The 23,819-nt window shown below is 63.4% G+C and overlaps 3 protein-coding genes across 5 annotated transcripts; all 3 read right to left on the reverse strand.

The window, feature by feature from the left end:
* PDLIM7 (PDZ and LIM domain 7) lies at window positions 1-12,989 on the reverse strand (the record flags this gene model as incomplete). 3 transcript variants are annotated; one of them, XM_082006303.1, is made up of 12 exons in its annotated part: window positions 1-87; window positions 354-469; window positions 935-1,055; window positions 1,236-1,416; window positions 1,494-1,728; window positions 1,876-1,934; window positions 4,595-4,631; window positions 6,383-6,524; window positions 7,129-7,149; window positions 8,814-8,844; window positions 9,167-9,318; window positions 12,885-12,989. In XM_082006303.1, 12 exons carry the CDS (start codon window positions 12,987-12,989, stop codon window positions 1-3), a joined length of 1,287 nt encoding a protein of 428 aa, XP_081862429.1. The 3 variants fall into 3 exon arrangements, with proteins under 3 accessions (XP_081862429.1, XP_081862430.1, XP_081862431.1); XM_082006304.1 differs by lacking the exons at window positions 4,595-4,631; window positions 6,383-6,524; window positions 7,129-7,149 and adding an exon at window positions 7,915-8,087; XM_082006305.1 differs by lacking the exons at window positions 4,595-4,631; window positions 6,383-6,524; window positions 7,129-7,149 and having other exon boundaries at window positions 1,876-1,930.
* A 1,528-nt stretch (window positions 12,990-14,517) lies between these two features.
* DOK3 (docking protein 3) lies at window positions 14,518-17,730 on the reverse strand (the record flags this gene model as incomplete). Its single annotated transcript, XM_082006021.1, has 5 exons — window positions 14,518-15,423; window positions 15,506-15,678; window positions 15,764-15,857; window positions 15,996-16,289; window positions 17,674-17,730. The coding sequence occupies 5 exons, from the start codon at window positions 17,728-17,730 to the stop codon at window positions 14,698-14,700; spliced, it is 1,344 nt and encodes a 447-aa protein (XP_081862147.1). The 3' UTR covers window positions 14,518-14,697.
* Window positions 17,731-18,436: 706 nt separating this feature from the next.
* On the reverse strand, window positions 18,437-23,782 carry DDX41 (DEAD-box helicase 41; the record flags this gene model as incomplete). Its single annotated transcript, XM_082006073.1, has 17 exons — window positions 18,437-18,573; window positions 18,818-18,928; window positions 19,125-19,196; window positions 19,329-19,478; window positions 19,825-19,921; window positions 20,218-20,289; window positions 20,471-20,602; window positions 20,704-20,866; window positions 21,060-21,196; window positions 21,310-21,463; window positions 21,640-21,712; window positions 21,970-22,106; window positions 22,728-22,788; window positions 23,150-23,224; window positions 23,308-23,467; window positions 23,562-23,660; window positions 23,759-23,782. 17 exons carry the CDS (start codon window positions 23,780-23,782, stop codon window positions 18,437-18,439), a joined length of 1,854 nt encoding a protein of 617 aa, XP_081862199.1.
* Window positions 23,783-23,819: the final 37 nt, after the last annotated feature.

A 23,819-nucleotide genomic window follows, 5' to 3' on the forward strand; every position in this document is an offset into this window, starting at 1 on the left:
TCACACGTGGGAGAAAGCATGGCTCTTGCAGAGCGGCTTGTCTTTCTTGGAGTAGAACGTCTTCCCTTCCAGGTTGGTCTGGCAGATCTGAGGAGGAGAGCGCAGGCAGTCAGGTCGGGGGCTGACCCAGCCCCCAGGTCCCCCTCCATGGCCCAGGGCTCAGCACCAGTGTTGCACAGATGCCAGGGAGCAGGAGGCTCAGAGCAGGGTCCCAAGCCACCAGCACAGAGCCAAGCAGCAAAAACCTTGTGGCAGCAGGGCCCCTGTGCTGCTGGTGTATCCCATGCAGGATACGGCTGCCGGGCAGAGCCACGGCACCCACCAGCAGCCAAGGAGGGAGGCACATGGCTCACCGCACAGACGAAACAAGTGTCGTGCCAGCTGAACCCCAGTGCCTCCAGGAACCGGTCCCCAGCGTCGATCTTGAAGTCACAGCCGCGGCACTTGGTACCAAACATCTTCTCGTAGTCTACGAGGAGAGGCAGAGCCCAGTTCAGCGTTCCCACAGCATTCCCCTCGTCCCAGGGGAGCAGGGCTGCAGCACAGCCAGGATCCCACAGGCTCAGCCTGGGGACAACTTGCTGCCAGCCCCGTGGGGATCATGCCCAAGACACCCGGGTGAGATGCCTGCACAGGGCAGGGTGGCCCAGGCCGCCATCAGGCCACAGGGAGGAGGCAAACCTCATCTCCCAGTATGCAGCACTCGCCTTTAATGTACATCCTCCACCATCGCCATGGCAACACAGGAGCAATGGCACTACCCGGCAGCCAGGGAGGACAGGGATGGAGGGGTCAGGCTTGCAGGAGCGGGGACCCTGCATTCCCCGTGGCCCAAGGCAGCTCACCCCCCACTGCTGTGGGCAGCTGCTGAGCCCTCACAGTGCCTGGTGCCCTGGGGCCATGTGGGGTGACACGTGGGGTCCCCAGGTCCTACCTCTCTCGCAGTAGGGCTGTCCCTCCTCCATGTAGAAGGCACGGTTGCGGATGGGAGTTTTGCAGGCAGCGCACGTGAAGCACTGCACATGCCAGGTCATCTTCAGTGCGTGCATGACCTCCTGGAGGGGAGCTGCTGTCAGCTGGGGGCAGGACCACCCTGCACTGCAGGGGACCCCCACCCAGAGCAGAAAGGGACAAAGGATCCCTTGAGATGGGATCAGGATGGGAAGGGACAGAGCCAGCCACCCGTAGGTATGCAGTGAGCAAAGACAGGACAGGGCAGGCTGAGGGACACTCACCCCGGTGATCTTCTTCTTGCACTTGGCACAGCTGGGCGCATAGCGCGTGTCGTAGCACTTGGGGCAGAAGATGGAGCCTTTCTCCTCGAAGAAGCCGCCCTCATCCAGCACCTTCCTGCACTGGCAGCAGGTGAACTCCTCGGGGTGGTAATAATGTCCCAGCGCTACCAGGTAGCGTCCCCTGCAGCGGGACAGAGCCACGTCAGCCACGCCAGGGCCCAGGACGGTGGCGTGGTGGCGGTGGTGGCCAGGGCTCACCTGATGACCTTGTTGCACTTGTAGCAGAGGGGCGTGCGGCCGGGCCCTTCGGGGGCCTGCTGCGCTGCCTGCACGATGGAGCTGCGGTTCTGCATGGGGGTCGGCGTGGCCGGCTGGCTGTGCTTGCTCACCACTGTGCTTGTCTTGTCCGGGGCATATCGCTCAGCGAACGAGGGGTCCACAGCCCAGGGTGGGCGGCTGGCAGGGCCAGGGGTGGCGGCGGGGGTCCTGGGGGCTGCACACACACCACACACAAGTCTCCAGGATGGTGCTCCCGATCCCTTGGCAGCCCCCTCCCAGGACCCACAGCTGGGCAAGCAGCATCTCCCCAGCACCCCCACACCTCTCCCCACCCCAAGCTCAGAGGAAACATTTTGCTCACCCAGTCCTGGCTCAGTCTTCATCGCTGCTCCTGGGGACGGGTCCAGCACGGAGACCTGGCTACAAAGCAAGCAGTTAATCCAGCCTGCCCCACTCACCCCCACTGCCCAGCGGGCCTGTGAGTGCAGGCAGGGCCCCCCCACCCCAACAAGCAGGCAGGAGCCAGCCAAGCCCCCGTGCCCAGCTGGTAGCTGGTTTGGTAATGGGGAGACAAACCAAGCACCTTCAGCCCTGCGGAGATGCAGCACCCCTGGGGTCTCTGGCACCCATCACAGTGGTCTGGGGAGCGGCGGGAGGGAGTGCAGGACTGCTGGGGTCCCACACCGAGCTCTAGGCTGCTCCAGACTGACCAGGGAGCCCGGGGCCCACACAGACCCGGCTGCCCGCTCACACACAACAGCCGCCCCCAGCCTCATCGGGGTGCAGAGGGGCTTGGACCTGACCCAGCGCAGGGAGCCCCAGGGTCCATCTCTGGCAGAGCTGGGGACAGGCAGCGCTCTGCCATCCCTGCTGGCTAGGCAGGGCCAGGCTGGTCCTGGGAGGGACAAGGCCTGTGCCCCACAGCAGGCTGCCAGCACTGGGCTCGAGAGCAGGCAGGTCCAGAGAGGCATGGCCCCACCAAGAGAGGGGCCAGGGATAGAGGGAGAGCCAGTGGCTCTGTGCCTCTCCAGGGCAAAGACAAGGATATGGCTACAAAACCAAGAGCATTTATTTGTGGAAGGGCAAACTGGGCAGAGCTGGGAGCCAACGGTCACGGTGCCACGGCAGGAGGTGTTGCAGAGAGGCGAAGGCAAAAAAAGGGGTGCACCACCCCTGCATGGGGCAAGGAACAGCCCCGTGCCAGCCCCGGCTCCCTTCCCCACCTCATCCCCAGGCAGGGAGAAGCCGGCGACACCCACGCAGCTCTGCCTGGCTGCCCCACAGCCCGACGCCAGGCTCACACAACACTGCGCCCCAGGTACAGGTGCTGTCCAAACATCGCAAGACCCCCACTGGCCACTCCTGACCCACTGTGTCCAGGACACCACGGCACAGCTCAGCCTCCCCAGCTCGGTGCCAGCAATGCCCAAAGGGTCCTGCCTGGGACATGCAGCCCCATAGCTCCTGCTGCCACCCTGGCACACGCTCCCCTTACCTGGGATTTTTAACAAACACATCATCATGATCCTCCACTGAGCGCAGCGGGAGAGAAAGGAGGAGACAGAGTCAGTCTGCGGTGACCGAGACTCAGAGACAGCAGGAAGGGAAGGGCAAGAAAACAGACCTCTCCTCTTGCCACCCTCCTGCCCCAACACACAGCCCTGCCTGGCCACGGGGCAGAGCACGGTCCCAGCCCAGCGGCACCGCCATGAGCCCAGACATGGCAGCTCCCACCAGCTCAGCCTGCCCGGACGGGCCACACAGGGCCAAAACCAAAGCCCCTGCTGCCACATCACCCCACACCCCATCACAGCCTCTGCTGGGCACTGACTGACCAGGCAAAGTCCGGCAGCCCCAAGCAGCGCCGGGCTCTGCGGGAACTTACTGCTGTCTGTGCCCACCAGCTGGGCCAGTTTGCGGAAGGAGCGGGACTGGGAGGTCCCGGTGCGGGGCTGCCAATCCTCAGCATCCTCTATCAGCCGCAACTTTCCGGGGTCGCACACAGGGGTGCTGGGGGGCTCCAGCGGCTGCGGGGGCTGCCTGCGAGTGACAGAGGGCAAGGCGCTCAGCCGGCACCATGCGTGAACCCTGCTTCGGCACAGGGCAGCGATCCCAAAGGTGCCCTCACACACACCGACCCCCTTGCCAGTCCCCAGCACTCACCACTGCTCCCCTGTGCCCCAGCTGGACCCATGAGCATCCCTGTGGCATCAAAGAAAACGGCGGCACAACAGTCAATGATTGACCCGTGGCTCAGTGCATCCCTCCCATGAGCATCCCGAGCCCCACAGAGGCACGGGTCTCATGAAGATGCTGACAACATTCACTCCCAACCACCCTTGTAGCTGCTCCGCAGCTCCACAGGACATCATGCCCAGGTCCAGGTGCTGCCCAGCACCTCCCAACAACCCCAGCAAGGTGTTGCCAGTGCCACCAGCTGACCCTACCCACTGTGTCCGGGACACCATGCTGCAGTTTGGCTTCCTCAGCTGCGTGCCAGCAGTGCCCAACAGGTCCTGCCCGGCACACTCTGCATGGGGACATCCCCCTGTTGGGGACAGCCTGCCTGGCAGGCAGGTGCCCGAGCAGGACCCTCCCGTGGTGACAGTAGGAGCAGTGGCTAAGTGCTGGCAGTGCCCGTCGCAGGGCGAGCGCAGGGTGGGTTCTGTGGCTTCACCAGTAGCTCAGCTCTGGGGTGAAGGAGAGGACAGAGAGGGAATGGGAGGAGAGAGGAGGAAAGAAGAAATAGCAACACAGCAAAGAGCTTCCCCAGAGTCACTGCAAGCAGTGAACACGAGGCGAACCAGCCGGTGACACTGGCCCAGCTCTGCTCGGCAGCCCTGCAGCCCCAACCAGGCTCATGGGACCTTGTACCTGAGGACCAGGCACTGCCCAGCACCTCCCAAAACCTACAACCAGGTTTTGCCAGTGCCTCCAGCCTCCTCCAGAACCCACTTGCCCAAGAGGCCATGGTGGAGCTCAGCCTCCCCAGCTCAGTGCCAGCCATGCCCAGAGTCCTGTCCGGGACGCACAGCCCTGTATGCAGCTCCTGCCGCCGCCCTGGCACACGCTCCCCTTACCTGGGATTTTTAACAAGCTCATCCTCACGATCCTCCACTGAGCGCAGCAGGAGAGAAAGGAGGAGACAGAGTCAGTCTGTGGCAACCAAGGCCCAGGGACAGCAGGAAGGAAAGGGAAGGGAAGGAAGGAAAACCGACCTCTCCTCCCACTGCCCTCTGCCCCAACACACAGCCCTGCCTGGCCACGGGGCAGAGCACAGCCCCAGCCCAGCGGCACCGCCATGAGCCCACGCACAGCCAGGGCAGCTCCCACCAGCTCAGCCTTCCTGAAAGGTTGACTTGGGGACAAAATCAAGCCCCCAGTGCCACATCACCCCACAGCCTCTAGCAGGTTCTGGCTATCCCAGAAGCGCCAGGCTCTGCGGGAACTTACTGCTGTCTGTGCCCACCAGCTGGGCCAGTTTGCGGAAGGAGCGGGACTGGGAGGTCCCGGTGCGGGGCTGCCAGTCCTCAGCATCCTCTATCAGCCGCAACTTCACTGGGTCGCACACAGGGGTGCTGGGGGGCTCCAGCGGCTGCGGGGGCTGCCTGCGAGTGACAGAGGGCAAGGCGCTCAGCCGGCACCATGCGTGAACCCTGCTTCGGCACAGGGCAGCGATCCCAAAGGTGCCCTCACACACACCGACCCCCTTGCCAGTCCCCAGCACTCACCACTGCTCCCCTGTGCCCCAGTTGGACCCATGAGCATCCCTGTGGCATCAGAAAAACGGCGGCACAACAGTCAATGATTGACCCGTGGCTCAGTGCATCCCTCCCATGAGCACCCCAAGCCCCATGGAGAAGCGGCAGCATTCGCTCCAGACCAGCCTTCTGGCCACCCCAAGCCCCACAGGAAAGCTGGTAACACTCACCCAGCTCTGCCCAGCTGCCCCACAGCCCCTTGCCAGGCTCACGGGACACTGTGCCCCAGGTTCAGGCGCTGCCCAGCGCCTCCCAACAACCCCAGCAAGGTGTTGCCAAGTGCCACCAGCCTCCCCCAGATCCCATTTGCTCAAGAAGCAACGATGCAGCTTGACCTCCGCAGCTCTGTGCCAGCAGTGCCCGGCGGGTCCTGCCCAGAACACCCAGCACAGGGACACCGCGTTTAGGGACAGCTGCCTGGCAGGCGGGTGCCCAGGCAGAACCCTCCTAAGGTGACAGTCAGAACAGTGTCTGAGAGCTGGCAGTGCCTGTCACAGGGCAAGTAAAGGGCCAGCAAAGGGCCAGCTCTGCGGCTCCGCCAAAGGTCAGCTTTGGGGAAAGGGACAGTGGGGTAATGGGAGGATGGAGGAGGAGGAGGAGGAGGAAAGAGGAGAGAAGAAAGAGCAACAGGGAAAGAGCTTCCCCGGAGTCATTGCAAGCAGTGAGTGCAAACCAGCCAGGTGGGCTAAGCCCCAAGTGGGCACCCTCATGGCTCCTGCTGCCAAACTGGCACACGCTCCCCTTACCTGGGATTTTTAATAAGATCATCCTCACGATCCTCCACTGAGCGCAGCAGGAGAGAAAGGAGGAGACAGTCAGTCTGCGGCAACCAAGGCCCAGTAAAAGGAACGGAAAGGAAGGAAAACCAGCCTCTCCTCCTGCCACCCTCCTGCCCCAACACATGGCCCTGCCTGGCCAGAGCCCAGCGGCACCACGACGAGCCCAAACAGAGCCCTGGGCAGCTCCCACTGGCTCAGCCGCCCCACGGGGCCAAGACCAGCAGTCTAGTGCCGCAGATGTACCATGGCCTTCATCCAGTTCCAGTTGCCCCAGCAAAGCTGAGCACCCCCAGGCAGCCAGGAAGCGCCAGGCCCTGCGGGAACTTACTGCTGTCTGTGCCCATCAGCTGGGCCAGTTTGCGGAAGGAGCGGGACTGGGAGGTCCCGGTGCGGGGCTGCCAGTCCTCAGCATCCTCTATCAGTCGCAACTTCACTGGGTCGCACATGGGGGTGCTGGGGGGCTCCAGCAGCTGCAGGGGCTGCCTGCGAGTGACAGAGTCGTCTGTCAAATCTGACGGATCCCTACGGCATCACCTCCCTGGGGCTGCCCCACACCTCCCCCAGCACAGAACCACAACACACCAGAACCTGAGACATCACACGTTACTTTCCTCCCCACACCCCCTACTCCTCCTCCATGTAGGAAGGTCCCATTAAGAACTGACTCAGGACTGACCACATTTCCTGGCAGTCTGAGACTAGCCCCAAGGGCCAGGAAGGGAAAAGACAGGACAAGAATAAGCCAAGGTCAAAAAAATCACTGGCAGGGGAGCTGCACAAGAGCCCAATGAACACCTACGGTGCCCATGGCAGTGCTGGCCGCCTGCTTGGCCCTGGGCAGGGTGCCGCATCTCAGAGAGGAGGGAAGGGACCACACGCAAGGACACTCCAGGGACCCAGCAGCTGGCAGAGACAGGCAGCACTTGCCCTTCAGGCTAGGGACAGTTTGCTGCCAGGAGTGATCCACACCACATGGGCAGAGCAGCATGTGCTGCCTGTCCCTGCCCCGGAGAACAGGGCACTAGCAGGGAAGAGGCATGCAGGGAGGACAGAGAGAGCAGGCAAAAGGCTTACTGACTTGTCAAGGCTCAGCACCTGTAGGGGAGAGGGAAAGAGAAAGGGAGGAGAGAAAGAAAGAAAAAGGAAGGTGAAGTTAGACCTGCAGCACCCAAGAAGTTTCCAGAGCTCATCTATGGCCTGCACCAGTCCCCCTACCCAGAAGACTCATGCCCAGGGCTGGGAGCACACTGGGATGCAGGGGCAGGTGCCAATGGACCAGATCATGCCTCCCTCATCCCCCCAAAACAGGCCTGGGCACCCAGGGCAGCATCCCCCTCCGTTGCCCAGTTGCAGGACACCACAGCAGCTCTCAGCAGGAGGGGCAGGGACCAGCAGCTACCGGACACATGGCAGCCAGGTGAGCAGCCTGCAGAGGTGGGAGCTTCTTCCCTGAGAGCAGGCGAGGACGGCGCTGCGCAGGGCTCGAGGACTTCACCATGCCCAGCCCACCCCGGCAGTCCAGCAGGACGCCCCCGGGCAGGCGCTGGCTAGTGGCCACAATGCAGCCACCGCTCCCCTGCCACCACAGACGCCAGCGAGCGTCCTGCTACGACTGTCATGTCATGCCCCACAAGACTTCCCACAGGCTGACATGTCCCTGAGCAAGGGACTGGCATGTGCACGGCTGTGTGGCCCCACGCGTGACAGTCCTGTTATGCCACCTCAGCACCAGCCATTGAGGGACCCCGGCACGGGCACTGTCGCCTGCTCCCAGCCGTGGGTGCCTGGCATGCAAGGCGCAGCAGGGGCGGGCAGCGGGCTCCCCCTGATCTTTGGGGAGCAGGACAGACAGCAACATACCCATTGTGCTGGGGGGTGCAGGTGGGCGCCAGGGGCGCGTACGTCACGGGTTTCGTCACCAGCCCGGGCCGTGGATTCGGAGGAGAGCCGGCCCCGAATGGCCGAGCTGTTTTGTTGAGGGCGGTGCTGGGAGCGAAGTTATATTTCAGGGGTTCAGAGTAGGGGAGTGAGTCCTGAGCGAGACAAAACACACAGACACAGGCTCACACGTCAAGCAGCATGCAAGGGGCAGCCCCGGGCCAGGCAGCGCAGCAGGCAGCCAGGCAGGAAAGCTGGACAGCATGTGCACCTCAGATACCAGGCTCCCCCAGGCTGGCACCTCTCTCTGCAGGTGCCCAGCCCAGCGACAGCAGGTCACAAGCCTGGCCCGAGGGTCGCTGAAGGATTAGTAAGTGCCCCGGACACTTGCTGCTGCCCGTGGCAGGGCGGTGCATGCACACATGCCAACTGCAACCGTCCCACGGCATGAGGCTGAATGCACGAAGGTGGTTTCTGTCCAGGAGCCACCGGTCACCAGCCCCAGCCCTGCATCCCCATACCAAGGCACTCCCCAGCTCTAGAAAACATGGGGTCCTGAGGCTGTGCTGCGGCTGCCCGGCCTCCTCCCCTGCGTCAGCCCCTCTGCACCCCTGCCCGCACCCGGCACTGGTAGGGGCACAGACAGGCAGCAGCCAAGGCCCGGGCACCTGCTGGGCAGACCCCGCTCCCTCCGATCCCCTGTGGTGCCAGGGGTCAGAGCTCCTCCTCCAGCGAGGAGCTTTCCAGCCCTCCAAACACACCCCAGTCCCCCAGAAGCCTGCGGGCCCCAGGAGCAAAGTCCGTTTCTCCATCTACACTCAGAGATTCCCCTCCCCTGGACAAGGCTGAGCTGCCACTGCAGCGCCAGGAGCGACACATACCTTCTGCGGCTTCCCCAGGTGGTTCTGGGCTCTGCAAGAGAGGAGACAGCCAGGCAGGTGCTGGAACCAGCCCAGGCACTGCCAGGACGCTGGTACCCCAGGGATGCAGCACCTGCCCGAGGGGAGCCACAGCCAGCTGGCACTGCCCTGTGGCTCGCAGGTGAGGGCCAGCAACCAGGCTAAGCCTCATCCAGCTGAGCAGAGCCCTCGGATGCAGCCAGGGGCTGTCAGGCTCCAAGCAAGGAGCAGGGATGCCAGGAGACGGGGATGCCGGGGGATGGCACTGGGCAGAGGGCCCTGGCTCTGCTCCAGCCACACCGGGACCCCAGGTTTGCCGGACCCGCGAATCCTACCTGCTCAAGGTGAGGCAGAGCCTGTCCCCGCAGGCACGGATCCTGTTCTGGGCCTCGATGTGTGTCATGGAGCTGGTACTCTCCCCGTCGATGTACAGCACCCAGTCACCCACTCCCACGCCAGCCTGGGCTGCCTTCCCACCCGGCGTCAGCTGCAGGACAGACAAGAGTCAGGGAGAGCCGAGCCGGCTGAGCGGTGACACGGGAGCGCAGGGATGCCCTTGTCCTGAGGGCAGGGGTCTGCCAGGGCCCAGGCTCCTTCATGCAAGGCCCAGCCAGGCACAGGATGCCATACAGACCTGACCCAGGGGGTGGCAGGGACCCACGGATCACCCCCCCATTTCCTAGCGCATTAGCCCAGAGCAGCCTCTTGCCCGCTGCAGCAGCGCGTTGTTCAGCACTACCCCATGGCGCTGCCCAGCCCCTGCCCGCTGGCACGCTGGGGGCCATGCCAGTGCCCTGGGGCTCCATCCTCATGACGCCAAATGGCGGAGGCGGCACTGTCTCAGCCTCAGCGGGAGGCCCGGCCACCCCTTGGAGCCATCCCCACAGTCCCAGGGAGGGAAGGGAGCGCGGTGAGTCAGGGCCTGTCGGGCAGCCCACGTCTCAATGCGAACCACAGGCATGTCCAGCCCTTTGCCTGGGGCAAGGGGGTGGACATGGGAGGCACCCCCCGGGCGCTCCCCCCAGCCACCCACACTCCTGCCCAGTTCCCCTCCCGGTGCCGGCAGGCGCAGACATTACCTCATCCCCACAGAGGAGCGGGAGCCCCTCCGGGGCAGGGAGACACCCGCTCCCACCCACGCCACTCCTCCAGCCCTCACCCTGCCGGGGCAGCCAGGAGCAGAGCTACAGGCTCCCCTGCCCATCCACGCTGCCGGGGATGTGCCTTGCCCCCGGCACGGCTCTACGGCACAGCTCTACATCAGCCCCATGCCGGGAAGCCAAGGCTGCCCTCCCCTCCTGCCGGGGATGCACAGCTGAAGGTGAGCATGGCCCTGAGCACTGCACGCAACTCCCAGGCACTGACAGACAGACAGACAGACGTGGGCAGGCTGCAGCCATTCCTGCTCCTCCAGCATGGAAGAACTTGAGGCGCTTGGACCTGGACCAAGTATTTCCTCAAGTCCTGTTCGACATGAACATAAAAGGAGCGAGCCAGATTCCCAGCACCGTCAGAGGGCTGAAAAATCCCTGCTGCCGAGCCCCAGCCCCTCCTTGCCTGTGTGCAGGGCCCGGCTCGCCCCAGAGCCGTGCTCCCCTTCCTCGTGCCAGCACTGGCCCTCCACATGAGACCAAACCCCACACCCGGGCTGGATGTGGCCCCACTCCACCTGCATCCCGCTGCTGTCCCCAGCGAGACGTGGGTACCCCCTCTAGTGCCCGCTCCTCCTGCCGAGCACAGGAGGGTGCCCTGGGCAGCAAGTGGCACCAGCTGGCTCCTGGCCACACTGCTGCAGGCCCTGGCTTGCTGCCCTGGAGTGCTGGGGAAGGTGTGGGGCAGCTGCGTGGGTTTGGAGGCAGAAGCAGGAGCTGTGAGAGGTTTTCACACGGCTGCCCAGGAAGGGGAGAGCACCGCAGGCTGCGTCACGTAGCCGCACCCAGCCCAGTCAGCACCGCTGTGCTCTTCCCCCTCTGCACCGGCACACCAGGAAACCCCTTCGGCAGGTGCCAGCTCAGCTGGGAGCCGCAGCAGTGCCAGCCCTCCCGCTTCCCGCCTGGCCCCGCTAACCAGGGTTTCCTTCCTCCCCTCTCCGCCCAGCCAGCCCTTTGTTCCCCGTGCCTCCGTCAACACACCCCGCAAGGTGCCCACCAGCCGCCCTTGTCCAGAGCTCAGGCATCCCAGACAGAGTCTAACCCGGCACGGAGGGGAGCCGGGCGCCTGCACAAGGGAGGAGGCAGCATCCCCCAGCACCTTCCCACCTGCAGCACCAAGGGTCTCTCCTCTTCCCTGGCTGGCAGATGCTGGGACATGCCACACAGCACCCAGCTCCCCTTACCTTGGCTCCACCGCAAGCAGCTCAGGACCATGGTCTCGCAGCCTGCCTTGCCAAGGTGTCAGGACCCCAGCAGAGCCTCTTGCTGCAAGAGGACCAGGGTAGCACCTCTTCTCTGTGTCTACCAAGCTGAAACAGCCTCACAGCTCACCCAGTAGTGTCACAGCGATGGATGCAGCCGAGAGCCAAAGTATGCACCGGTGCTGCTTTCCCCTGTGCTCCCTGCTCCACAGAGCGGAACCTCACTGCAGCCCTCAAAGTCGGGGCAGGACACCTCCTTCCAGCCCGCTCCAGCAGCCCCAGGCCTGGCAGGACAGCCTGCCCTCAGACAGCAGCGCCCTTGCTCAAGGGAAGCGGTGGCCACGGACAGCAGCGTCCTCCAGGCAGAAGCTGTAGGGCTGGGGATGACTCTGGGGTGCGGAGCATTGCAGAGTCACCCCTTTTCATCAGACAGGGCTGCCCCACCACGCAGCCCAGCCTCACCAGAGAGCCCCCAAAGCCGGCTACATGCCCTGGGAATGCCCTTGCTGCTCCCGCCTGCCCTGCCCAGGGCGGCAGCATTGCACAAGCCCTGAGGGCAGCACTGGCCCCTGCGCACAGCGGGGCCGCTGCTTCACGAGGCCCCTGCCCTGGGAGGCTCCTCCATCCGACCAGACCCTTTGTTAAGCGCTGGCTCACAGCCAAGAGAAACATTTTTTAGAGAATAAACTCGCTGAAGCCGTCTCTGCATCCTCGGCAGAGATCGGCGGGCCCCGGGGCAGCGCCACTGGTGACTCCAGGCGCGCGCAGTGCCCTCAGGGTCCGCGTTACTCCATGCTGGGGTGCTGTGGAGACACGTGCCCCTCTGAGGCAGGCGCATGGTGCCAGGCTCGTGCCGGGGACAGGCCTCCACACAGCGCCATGAGCAAAGCTGTCCTTCAAGAAGCAACCTCCGTGCCAGCGGCCCGAGCGTCAGCGGCACAGGCGATGCAGTCACATTCCAAGGCTTATAAGGCAATTGTGTGGCTGGAGCTGCGGCCAGCACCCACCCGGGGGACTGGGCCACCCAGGGGCAGGGACCCACGCGCACCCAGGAGCCAGACTCGGCCTGGGTAAGCGTCACATCAGGAGCAGCTCGCACCAGGCACCTCAGCCACGAGCAGCCGGCAGCACAACAGCTCTCGCTCACACTGGAGAAACAGGCTCATTTTGTGGAGGGAGCCACATCCCAGCGCAGGCAGCAGCACGGGCAGCAGCACAGGCTTCTTCCCCTCCCTGCCTGTTCCAGGGCCGACACAGGTGTGGAGCTAGGAGCTGCGCAACGGAAGGGAGGGAGGAAAGGCACAAGCCGGGTCTCGGAATGCTGAGCCCAGTGTTGTGGTGCAGACCGGGAAGCTGTCCCTGCAGCTTGGAGACGGTGAGAGCAGCTCCCCTCCCCCTGCAGTGGGCACGCTCCGGAAGGGGCCTCCCCTGCCCCCCCAGCAGCCAGAATGACTCTGCAGAGGCTGTGCAGTGTTTCTCATCTGAAGTCATCTGCCCGGAACACCCCCATACCGGACCACAGCTGATAAAGCTCCGAGGAGGCTATGCAGAGCCAGGCAGAGCGGGATGCAGCGCTCCTGGGCCCCTGGCTCATCCGCATCCCCATACGGCTCTGCCTCAGCCACCTGGAAGCAGCTGCCATGGCTCCCACCCACAGAGGCAGAGGAAGGACAGGCATTGCCGGCCTCGGCTTCTCTTACCCGGGAGATGGAGAGCGGCATGCTGAAATCCTTCCCTCCCTGCAGCCTGAAGCCCCAAGGTGCCGGCCCGTTCAGCATCACCTTGTAGGACTCCATGTCACCCATCTCTGGAAGGGAAGAGAGTGTGATCCTGGCGTTAGGGTACACTGGAACAACGCAGAGAGCGGACAAGAAGGGGGCCCAGTGCCTGCCAGGATAGGGCAGGAGAAGACAGGTCACGTTTCTAACAGTAACTCCACCCTGACCATCCTACACTGTGGTTAGAGACACACCCCAGATCTATCAGCATCTCTGCCAGCAGCATCAGAGCCAAGGGGCCCGGGCTAATGCTGACTAGCACCAGAGAGCTGGGTACAGCCCTGCTGTACCTGGAGGAGCCCTCGTGGCTCTGCTCTCCCCCTCCCAAACCCAGGATGTGTTCTCCCTTGCAGCACCGCAGAAACTTATACTGCTGCAAGTCAAGACTGCTTCAGACCATGGAAAAGCAGCAGCAGGCATGGAAGGATGGGAACCAGAAACATTTTTGCCGGATGAATTAGCAGCAGCAGCACAGGAGCTGCATGATGCCACCCAAGGCGCCTGGCAGAGCAGCTAGGCCAGCGCTCCAGCAGCCGGCTGAGCAGATGCTACCTGGGAGCGAGCCCATCTCCACACACAGAGCCGGGGCTTCGGTGGGCAGGGAATCCCGGTGCTCCACTGCCTGCCAGGGCTGTGCTGACGGCTGTCAGCCAGCCAAAGCTCTGGGCAGACGGGCCAGCCCCAGCCTTTGGGTCACCTCGCACCTGGAAGGAGCCGCCAGGTCCCTGCGAAGCCCCCCAGGACCTTCCTCCTGCCGCTGCCCGGTGCGGAGACAGGGCCAGCTCCGGGGGTCCAGGACCCTTCCCACCCCTCGCAAGGGCTCCCAGCTGGGAGGCGGCGGAGGCTGCCGGGCCGGGGCCGGCGTGCCCGCTCTCCCCGGGCCGGTGCGGGCTATATAAGGCGTGTAAGACGACACCAGCCCGCTCCCCGCTCGGGAGGGCCGAGGGGAGGCTGCGTGTCAGGCACTCCCGGCCACCGGCAGCCGCGCAAGCCCCGGCCAGGCGCCGGGGCGGTCGGGCAGCCCCCCGCGGGGCTGGGGCCGGGCCAGAGGTCCCCAGCAGCCCCAGGCTGGGCAACCCTCCGACTCCTCTGGGGCCGCCAGCCCTGCCCCACAGGGGCCCCCAGGCCCGTCTCCCCATCCCGCCCCACGGTGACCCCCAGGCTCCCCTCCCCATCCCGTCCCACACAGCCTCCCTTTCCCTGAGACGGGGACCCCAGCTCTAGGCCCAGCTCTGCCCCACAGAGACCCTGGCCCTCCCCCACACGAGCCAGAGCCCGACAAACTGCCTTCCCCGAGACGCAGGCCTCAGCCCTGCGCCCCTCGTGCCCCCACACCGCCCCGACAGAGGACAGAGGCCCCGACGCAGTCCTCCCGCCCTCACTCACCCGCGGCCGGCCGGGCCCCGGGCGGCGCCGCAGCGGGGAGCGGAGCGGCCGGACGCAGGACTCGAACTCGGGGACCGCCCCCGCCCAGCCCGGCCCCGCCTTATATATGATCGAGGCGGGGAGGGGGGGGGGGGGCGGTGCCGGTGGACCGCTCGGCCAATCACCGCGTGCGCCTGCCTGCCGGGGCGGGCACGGCGGCGCCCCCTGGCGGGGAGGCGCAGGCTACCCCCACCCGCTCCCCGCAACAGCGGGACCGACCCCCGCCCGCCCCCGCAGCACCGGCAGAGCCGAGTCCGGCCCAGGCTGTTTATTCACCACACCGCATCGCCCAGCTGCATACACCCCAAGCTCAGGCCCAGTCGCGCGGGCCAGGGCTCTCCCGGCTGAGCAGCCGCACCAGCTTGGCCCGGAGGTTGCTCTGGGGCTTGTGCACGGGGCGTCCCTGCGCCACCTCCTGCCCCGCATGGCTCCAGCGCTGCTCAGGGGGCTGCGGGCTGCCCCGCGGCAGCTGGGTCAGGGCAGCCCGGTTGTCGTAGAGGGGACCAGCCTCGTTGCTGTGGCCCTCAGGGGCCTGCCGGCACCCTAGCTCCCACCGCCCTTCCTCTTCTTCCTCCTCTGCCCCAGCAGGACCTGACTCCGCCGTGAAGATGTTCTCGTAGAGATGCTCAGGGGGTGGCTTCCCCGTGGCCCATGGCTCACTGGGGCCTGGCCCAAAGAGGGGCTGCTGGCCCCTGGCAATGGAGGCATAGACGATGGGGTCTGTGGCCTCCGGCTCCGGCAGGGGGAAGTGAAGAAGGCTGGTGGGGGGGTGGGAGGCAGGCTGTGCCCCTCCCAGGGGTGGGCTGGGCTGTGGCTCCTCAGGCCCAGGGCTCCAGGGCTGGGGCTCAAGGCCCTGTGCGGAGACCTGGGGCTCAGGGGCACAGAAGAGCCGGGGGTCAGGGGTGTCCTTGCCCTGCTGCTGGCAGGCGATGGCAGCAGCCACAGCACGGCAGAGCTCCAGGGCCCGGGGGGTGCTGAAGGTGAAGGTGCCCTCGCCAGAGTCGCTGCGGCGGCCGGCCTCAAAGGAGAAGATGGTCTGCAGGGCCAGATGACAGGGTGAGGGGCTGGTACCCACCCTGGGCAGGCAGCAAGCCCCAGGAAGGTGGGAAGGCACACACCTGATCTTGGCCGAACTTGCGGAGGAAGGGGTAGGGCCAGGTGAGCAGGGGCTGGCGGGTCTGCAGGTCCTTCAGCGTCAGGCTCTGGGGAAGAACTGAGAGCAGGTAGTGCCCATGCAGGCTGCAGCGGGCGGCTGCATCTGTCCGGACCACCACTACTGGGAATTCAGTCACTATAGGAGCAGAGCAAGGCAGGGGTCAGCACCACAGCATGGAGCTGGAGCCCACCCTGGCCCCATCTGCCGCCCCTGCACCTACGGTCCTGCCAGGAGAAGTAGAGAGAGTTCTCCTCCATGGGGACAGCGGGGCTGGGCTGGATCCTAGCACTGCTCTGCGCCATCTCCTTTGCACCCTGAAACAGAGGTATGTGAGTGCAGCCCCCAGACCAGGGGAGCATGAGCCCCCCTTCCTGCCCACGTACCCTGGAGACCCCTGGCTCACCCAAGCCAGGAACAGTGTGGAGTCCCGGCTGTGCCGGACCACGTGGTACCTGGAAGGCCAGCTGGCAGAGCTGGGTGATCCACTCATCCCGCTGCTCAGCCGCCAGCACGTAGCTCTTCTCCGTTGTGGTGAGGTAAAAGGCGGCAGTGGCTTTGGGGCAGCTCTCTGTGCCCGCCGGGCCCACGGAGACACAGTCTGAGAGGCGGATCACCCGGCGGGCACACCGCCGCAGGGAGGTCTTCTCCAGTGCCGTGCCGTCATCCCGCACATCAAACTTCTCCATGCGGGCCACGCCGGAGGGGCTGGCAGCAAAGAGCTGAGCTCGCATCTTCCTCCAGGACCTCTGGGGCACGGGAAGGGCAGAGGCAGGGAAAAAAAGGGTCAGCAAAGAGCTGCCTGCTGCGTCCTTGCAGTGCTGCCCTCCACGCGGGGCTGGCAGTGCTCAGGAAGAGCCATGCAGGGCAGGAGGGGACACAGGGGGCTCCCTGCCCACACCTGCCGGGTCCTGCAGGAGGGCAGAGAGCGCCAGGGCCAGCACGGACCCCCAGAGCTGTGGGGTAGGGCAGTCCCAAAGCTGGGTCGAGGGGGGACCTTGCCCCAAGCGAGCTCGGCATAGCTTGCTGGGTGAATCACGCTCACTCCCGGCTTGCTGAGCACCAGGTCCTGCTCTTTGTTCCCCACTGCAAGTGCTGGCCTGTCACCGCTGCAGCTGAGCTCCTGAGCTGTTCTGAGCTCAGGACAGACCCTGATGCAAATTAAAGCCATTTTGAGCTGCTGGGGCGCCTGCTGGCAGCCTCACATCTGCCAAGCACAACCAGGCCCTGCAGCTCACAGCCCGCTTCCTCCCAGGGGAGGCTCTGCGGCACCAGCACCTTCCCAGCCCATCATGGGATAGAGTGGGCGCGTGCCCCCTCGCACCTCAAAAGCGCAGCAGAGCCTCCGCCCTGCAGAAGCCAGATGCAGACGAACACCCAAAATACCCACTGCTGCCAGCCCGTTTGCCTCCTACACACAGGGCAGCAACCCCACGCACGCAGGGCTTGCCCGCTTCAGCTCCAAGACTTGGCTCTCACATGGCGGGGGGAGATGGGAGCATGATGGTAGCCTGGCACATCCACAGAGCCCCCCATGGGGGCATGGCCACCCCACTGCAGCAGAGGGGATGCCGCCGAGGCATGGCCAGGATGCCAGCAGGACCTGCTTCACCAGCACCCATCTCCCTAGAGCTGGCTCAACCCTGTGAGGCCTCCCATCATGTCACCCATACCGTGCTCAGAGGGCTGCGGCCCTTGGTGCCCACCCCGAAGGCCCAGGGCAGCAGGCCAAGCCACGAGGGGTGCCCCACGAGTGGCACTGGTCCCCCAGGGCCAGGCTTGTGGAGAGCTGGGTGCAGAGCCATGTCCCACGCCCTGCCCCGCTCCCACACACACGCTGGAGCTGCGCCTCATTAACATGCATTTATTGTTTCATTGCGAATCGCACGGTGACCAAGCGAGAAGAGGGACCCCGTGCAGGGGTGAGCCCAAGCAGGTGCCGGCACAGATGAGTCCCCTTGGCTGTGGGGAAGAGTCCAATTCCTGGGCCTGCGGAGCCCAGGGCCCCCCAAGGCAGCTCTGAGGTGTATGGCTCCAGTCCCCCCTCCCCATGCTGCGGAGGGCCCGGCCCCAGGACCAGCATCGAGACAGATCAGGGCAAACCCTGTACCCAGCCCCAAATCCACCCTTTACCTTTCCAAATTTGCAGTGCTGCACATAGAGGATCCCATCTTTCACCGGTCTCTCCATGGGCTCAGCGCCACCCTGGCAGCCAGCGCAAGGACCAGGGACTCAGGCTACCAGCAGCGGAGAAAATGTGACTGCTGCAGCCGAAACAACTGCATGGGGTAGACTTCCTTCTCTCAGCAACTTCCCCTTTTTGGTGTGTGGGATGAGGGGCAGAGGCTGGGCCACAGGAGGTGTCTGTCCATCCGCCCTCCCCCTCAAAGAGGGGCAGTGGGGCAGAACGCGTGCAGGCAGAGCACAGGAAGCGCTGAGGGGACCGCTCGACACTCCTGCCCTGGCTGCATCAGAGCGTGTTTTGGGGATACAGGGGAGGCACAAAAACAGGTAATGGGGACGGTCCCGGAGGAATCAAAGGGCATTGGAGGGGAGCGACGTAAGACCCTGGCCATGCCACTGTGGAGGGCTGGCAGGGGCAGCAGGCAGCTGGCCACTGACCAGCCAACCACACCTGGGGCTTCCTCCTCCCCTCAGGCACCGATACCTGCTTGCCCGACATGCCACTGACGTAATGGACTGTTGCAGCACAGCTCCACGTTTCCTCCCGGGGCAGGAGCTTCACAGGCTGAGCTGGCAACTGCCCCAGTGGCCAAATGCCTGGAAAAGGGGCCACAGCAGTGCAGGACAGGCTCCTGGGCTTGGGAAAGATGAGGGCAGCTGGGGCGCTGCCAAGGCCTGCACAGGAGGAGTGCAGGGCAGCACACACCCCAGGCTAGAAGTCCATAGAGCTGTGGGCCAGGTAGTCCTTGCGGCCGATGTTGCTGACTTGCTTGGTCTGCATTGCCTCCAGCTTGGGGCAGTCGGTGATGCGATGGCCCAGGCCGCCGCAGAAGGCGCAGCCCCGCTCACCTGCAACAGGAGGGAGGAGATCAAGAGGAGCTGTGCCATGCCAGGAGAGCGCCGCCCCGCCCCCAACCCCAGAAGCAGAGGGGCTACGTCAGTGTCTCCCCCCTCCGATGCCACAGCACCAGGCTGCCCGGATGGCCAGGCAATGACAGCTCCGAGCCAGGAACCATCCCAGGGGGTCCCATCTGCAGCCCAGGTCTCTCCACAGCCTGGCAGGGGGGCCCCATGCCAGCCTGGGGTCTCTCACCTCCGATGTCCAGCATGGTCTCATCCCCGCAGTGCAGCACCTGGAGCACAGGCGGCACCTTCTGCTTCGCCTCCAGGAGCAGGGCCTTCAGGTCCATCAGCACCGACTCATCTGGGGGAAGAGAGACAGATCAGACACAGTCCAAGCAGAGGTGGGGGGCACTGCCCCACACCACCATCTCCCCTCCACAGGACACCATGACTAGTCCCTACTTGCTCAGGAACACCCCCCCTTGCCATGGCAGAGGCAGCTCCATCGCCCAGCTGCCTCGTACAGCCGCAGCCCCCAGCCCCAGGCCATTTCTCACCGCAGGCCTTGTTGATGAAGGTGGTGGCAATGCCAGTGTTGCCTGAACGGCCTGTACGCCCGATACGGTGAACTGTGGAGAAAGAGACAGGACCAGGCCGGGATGAATGCGATGTGACAGACCATCCATGCACTCAGCCACTGCAGAAACAAGCATGGAGCCTTGCTGTCCTCTGCACCCACCCCGCCATGCCCTAGACCTCACCATAGTTCTCAATCTCCTCTGGCATGTCATAGTTGATGACATGCTGGATGGCTGGGAAGTCCAGGCCCTTGGAAGCAACATCAGTGGCAACCAGGACATCCTTCTTCCCATCCCGGAAGGCCTCAATGGCTTTTGTCCGTTCCTCCTGATCTGCAAAGGCCCACCAGAGAAGATCAGGAAGGGCAGAGCTCCCAGTCCTATCTCTTGCAGCAAGCACTATAGCCTCAGAGCCACTAGAGCTCCCCCAGCGAGAGGGCCGATGCAGGTTTTTCCCAAATAAAGGAGCAGAGAGACTTCTCGGTCCTGCAGGGACCTGCACTGCGTTCATGCCTGCTACATACAACGTGGCATTCGCTCCCAACACTGCCACAGTCCTTCCTCACACCATCACAAACTGCTGCATGCTGGGAGCTCCTGCAGCCATGTACAACCCTGGCAGGAGCAGGGTCAGGCAAGGCCCCACTGCAGCCCAGGTCTCCCCAAGACCCACACTGACCTTTGCCTCCATGGATGGCCACAGCTTCCACACCCTTAAGCAGCAGGTACTCATGGATCGCATCAACATCTGCCTTCTTCTCTGCGAAGATCAGCACCTGCAGCAGCACAGACATCATGGAAGAGCTGCCCTTCTGCGGGCTGGCACTACTGGCACCAGCACAACCCCTCGGGAAAACCGCTCCCTCTTGCTGAGCAGAGCACACAACAGCTCTAGGCCCAGGCCCTGCTCATATGTGGAGCGCAGCTCACTCACACACCTACCCCCCACACAGCAGAGTCCCACAGTGTCGCAGCTGCATCCCCACTGCCAGCTCCACCCGTGCCCTGGGGCTGCAGTACGCCCACACTGCCCCTAGCCATGCTGCCAGAGCAGCTGGTGCGCACTACTCACGGGCGGCGGGGTTTTCTGCAGGCACTCGAGGAGGTACACCATCTTGGCCTCCTCTTTCACATACTCCACCTCCTAGGAACAAGCACAGGGATGGGTCAGGCAAGCAGCAGAGAAATCGCTGTTGCTCGATATCCCTTAACTCATTGGGAAGGAGGGACACAAACCCCAGCTCCCTGACAAGGGATGCATCAGGTGCCCTCATGAATGGCGTTGGCCTCCTACAGAGGCATGGGGGAGCACCCAGCTACCTCACCTGCACAACATCCAGGCTGGCAGCACCTGCTCGCCCAACGTTAATGGTGATGGGCTTCACCAAGGCACTCTTAGCAAAGTTCTGGATCTTCTTGGGCATTGTGGCACTGAAGAGGAGGGTCTGCCGCTGGCCCTGTGCAGGGAACACAGCACAGGCAAGGATTTAGCACTTGCCGAACCAGGTGGGTGCAGGGATTGAGCTTCAGGGTGGTCGTAATCGTGCCAGCTCAGTACCTTGAAGTACGAGAAGATGGTACGGATGTCCCCCTCAAAGCCCATATCAATCATCCTGTCAGCTTCGTCCAAGGCCAAGTAACGGCAGATGTCCAGGCTCACCATCTTCTTCTGCAGCAGGTCCATCAGGCGGCCAGGGGTTGCCACCATCATGTGTACACCACTGCAGGATGAGAGAAGGCCACAGTCAGGCACTCTGATTCCTGCCCCCCACAGTCACACATAGGGAAGGTAACACCCGCTTGGCACATCGCCTTCAACCCCACACCTTCCTGCTGGGATGCCACCCTTAGTCCCCTGCCAGAAAACAGAGCACAGCTCCAGCCCCACATCCCCCCTCCCTGAGAAGGTCTTACTGTTTGATTGTCTCCATCTGCTCCTTAACAGACATGCCCCCGATGCAGAGGGCACAGCGCAGTGGGGGCAGGCCGTCCTCCTGCAGTAGGCGACAGTAGAACTCAATGATGCCATGGGTCTGCCGGGCCAGCTCCCGCTGCAGAGACAAAACTTACTCATTCCTACACCCTCGTGCAGGAAGGATCTAGGATTGCCACTGAATATCAATCAAAGCTTCCTCCCACACATCACTGTGCCCCCAACACTCACCGAGGGACAGATAATGAGTCCATAGGGTCCCTCTCGCTTGGAAAACGGTAGCCTCTTCTCCTGCTCCAGGCAGAACATGATCACCGGGAGGGTGAACACCAAGGTCTTCCCAGAGCCAGTGAATGCAATGCCAATCATGTCCCTTCCCGAGAGGCTGGCAGAGAAATGGGGCCAGTGGTGAGGAGGAGCATCACAGAACGGCTCAGACCTCCAGGGCTGAGCAAGGTGACGGGGCGCATCTGTCACCCAGGAAGAGCGCCCGGTTCACAGCGCTGGGTGGGCTGCAGGGAGCAACCGCTCCCTTCTCTGGGACGGGGACAGAGCACTCACATCGTGGGGATGCCTTGGATCTGTATGGGTGTTGGCTGCTGGATTCCCTTTTTCTTCAGGCCCCTCAGGATCGCTGTCAGAGAACAAGAGACGCGCATTCATGACCTGAATTCTTCTCCCTCTTTCCCTCCTACTCACACCCCAACAGCAGCTCTTCTACCAGTGACAAACACCCCTTGGCCTGGCACCTAGGTGACACAGCCACTGTTGGGGATTTAAGCTGCAACCCCACTAACACAAAGCATTAAAGCTCCAACAGCTTCGCTCACTGATGCGCGTTTCCCAGGAGAATGCTGTCCCCCACCCTGCCAGGTTCCTCTCCTAGCCCACCTGCTGGGAACTTCATCTCCTTGAAGCTCTTGATGGGGGGCGGGATGCCTTCCCCCTCCACCAGGATGTGGTACTTCTTGCGCACACGATCGTGCCGTGCCTCCGACATGCCCAGGATGTAACGAGGTGCTCTCCAGCTGCGAAGGCAACAGAGAAAGGTCATAGTGCAGAATGAGGCTGGGGCTCCAGCAGCAGCAGCCCCCACAGAAGCCCAGGGGAACTCCCTATCGGCCTCCAATATCCCACCAGGGAAAAGAGGTAACCCCAAGGGGCTTCATGGCGTGAGCATGGGAGCAGCTCCACACCAGTTCCATGCATTTAACGTTTCCCCAAAGTCTCAGTAAGAAGTCCCAAGCTCACAGCTGAGATCTGTCTATGGATGGTGGGTGGAACACACCAAAATCTTTTGGACACACCTCTATCATCTCTCTGACACTGCATGGAGCAGCGGTGGCTCTGTAGTCTCCCCCAGTCTCTTCCTCTAGCTTAGTCATCTCCCAGATCTGAAGATCCACCTCAAGTCTTTAAATATAACATAATCATACTCTAGCAAATCTTAATTGTATATAAAACAGCATCCAAGGTACTCAACAGCCTTCAACCCTACACACAGCAGTAAGAACCCAAGCAGTGGAGCAAGAGAAAAGCCAGTGGCCACAGAGCAGTGCTCCTCCCACGAGGCTGCACAGCTTCTAGTTTTCTTCAGCTGTGAGGAAGCGATGTTTTCAGGAAGACAACCTCTGTACTGCAAAACACACCTGGTTTTAATCGGATCATCATAGGTGATGCCCTTTGCCATCTCCTTCACCGACATCAAAGCTGCAAGAACAAAGCTGACAAGGTCAGTGCAAACTCTCCACATCCAGATGCACGTTAACTTCAGCAGAGAACTACTTGGGTAAACAATTCTGGAGGCCATGCCCAGAGACAAGAGAAGGAAAAGCAGCACCCCTGACAGCCCCTCTGGGGACAGGAACACCAATTGCTGCAGCCTGCTGTGCCTAGGGGCCTGCCACAGTACCCTCTCAGCTAAGCCACGCTGACTGAAGGATCCTGTTGTGATCTCCTGTCCCATCCCAAGTATGAACACCTCTGAGTGTTGCAAGGCCGGTAATACCCCTACTGCTGCCCTGACAGTGCTGGAAACAGGTCTGAGAGACACGGAGCTCGCACCACTCACCTCGGCCCTCTGCCACACTCTCCAGGATCTTCTCTTCCTCTTTCAGCTGCTTCTCCTTGGCTGACTCCTTCCGAGCTGGGGAAAGAGTCAGGGAAACAGTGAGGAGGTTTCAGTCCCTCCTAAAAGCTGCCCGGCCCTACCGCCAGTCCCTCCCCTACCTTCTGCCTTCTCTTTAAGGTGCTGGTGCTGGTCCAGGAGGCTGATGTTGGACTGGGGCCCCAGGGGGATGTCATCCTCATCACCCCGCTGATCGCTCCCGCTGTCCCGCTGCTCCTCCTCTGACACCACCTTCCGCCGCATCTGCAGCAGCTTCTGAAGCTGGAAGGAACAGCGTCGAGGCCGAGTGAGAGGCCCCGCGTCGGGAGGGACGCTCGGAGGCCCCCGGCAGCGCCGGGCCCCGTCACCCCATTACCATCTGCTGCTTGCGCTGCTTGACAGGCACGTAGGGCACATAGTCGTCATCTTCCTCCCCGGACAGGTCGGACGTCTCCGCCGCCTCCTCCCGCTGCCGCTGTGGGGAGACGCGAGGTGAGGCCGGCCCGGGACGGTACCAGCCCCGCCCGGCCCCTCCCGGGCCGTCGGTACCGGCCAGGCTAGGCCCGGGCCTACCTTCCTATCAGCCCCGGCCTCCATGGCGCTGTCGCCACGCAACAGCTGCCCCACCCCGGAT

This window comes from Phaethon aethereus (genome assembly GCF_964289735.1).
Source record: "Phaethon aethereus genome assembly, chromosome: 14".
NCBI classification, from domain to species: domain Eukaryota; kingdom Metazoa; phylum Chordata; class Aves; order Phaethontiformes; family Phaethontidae; genus Phaethon; species Phaethon aethereus.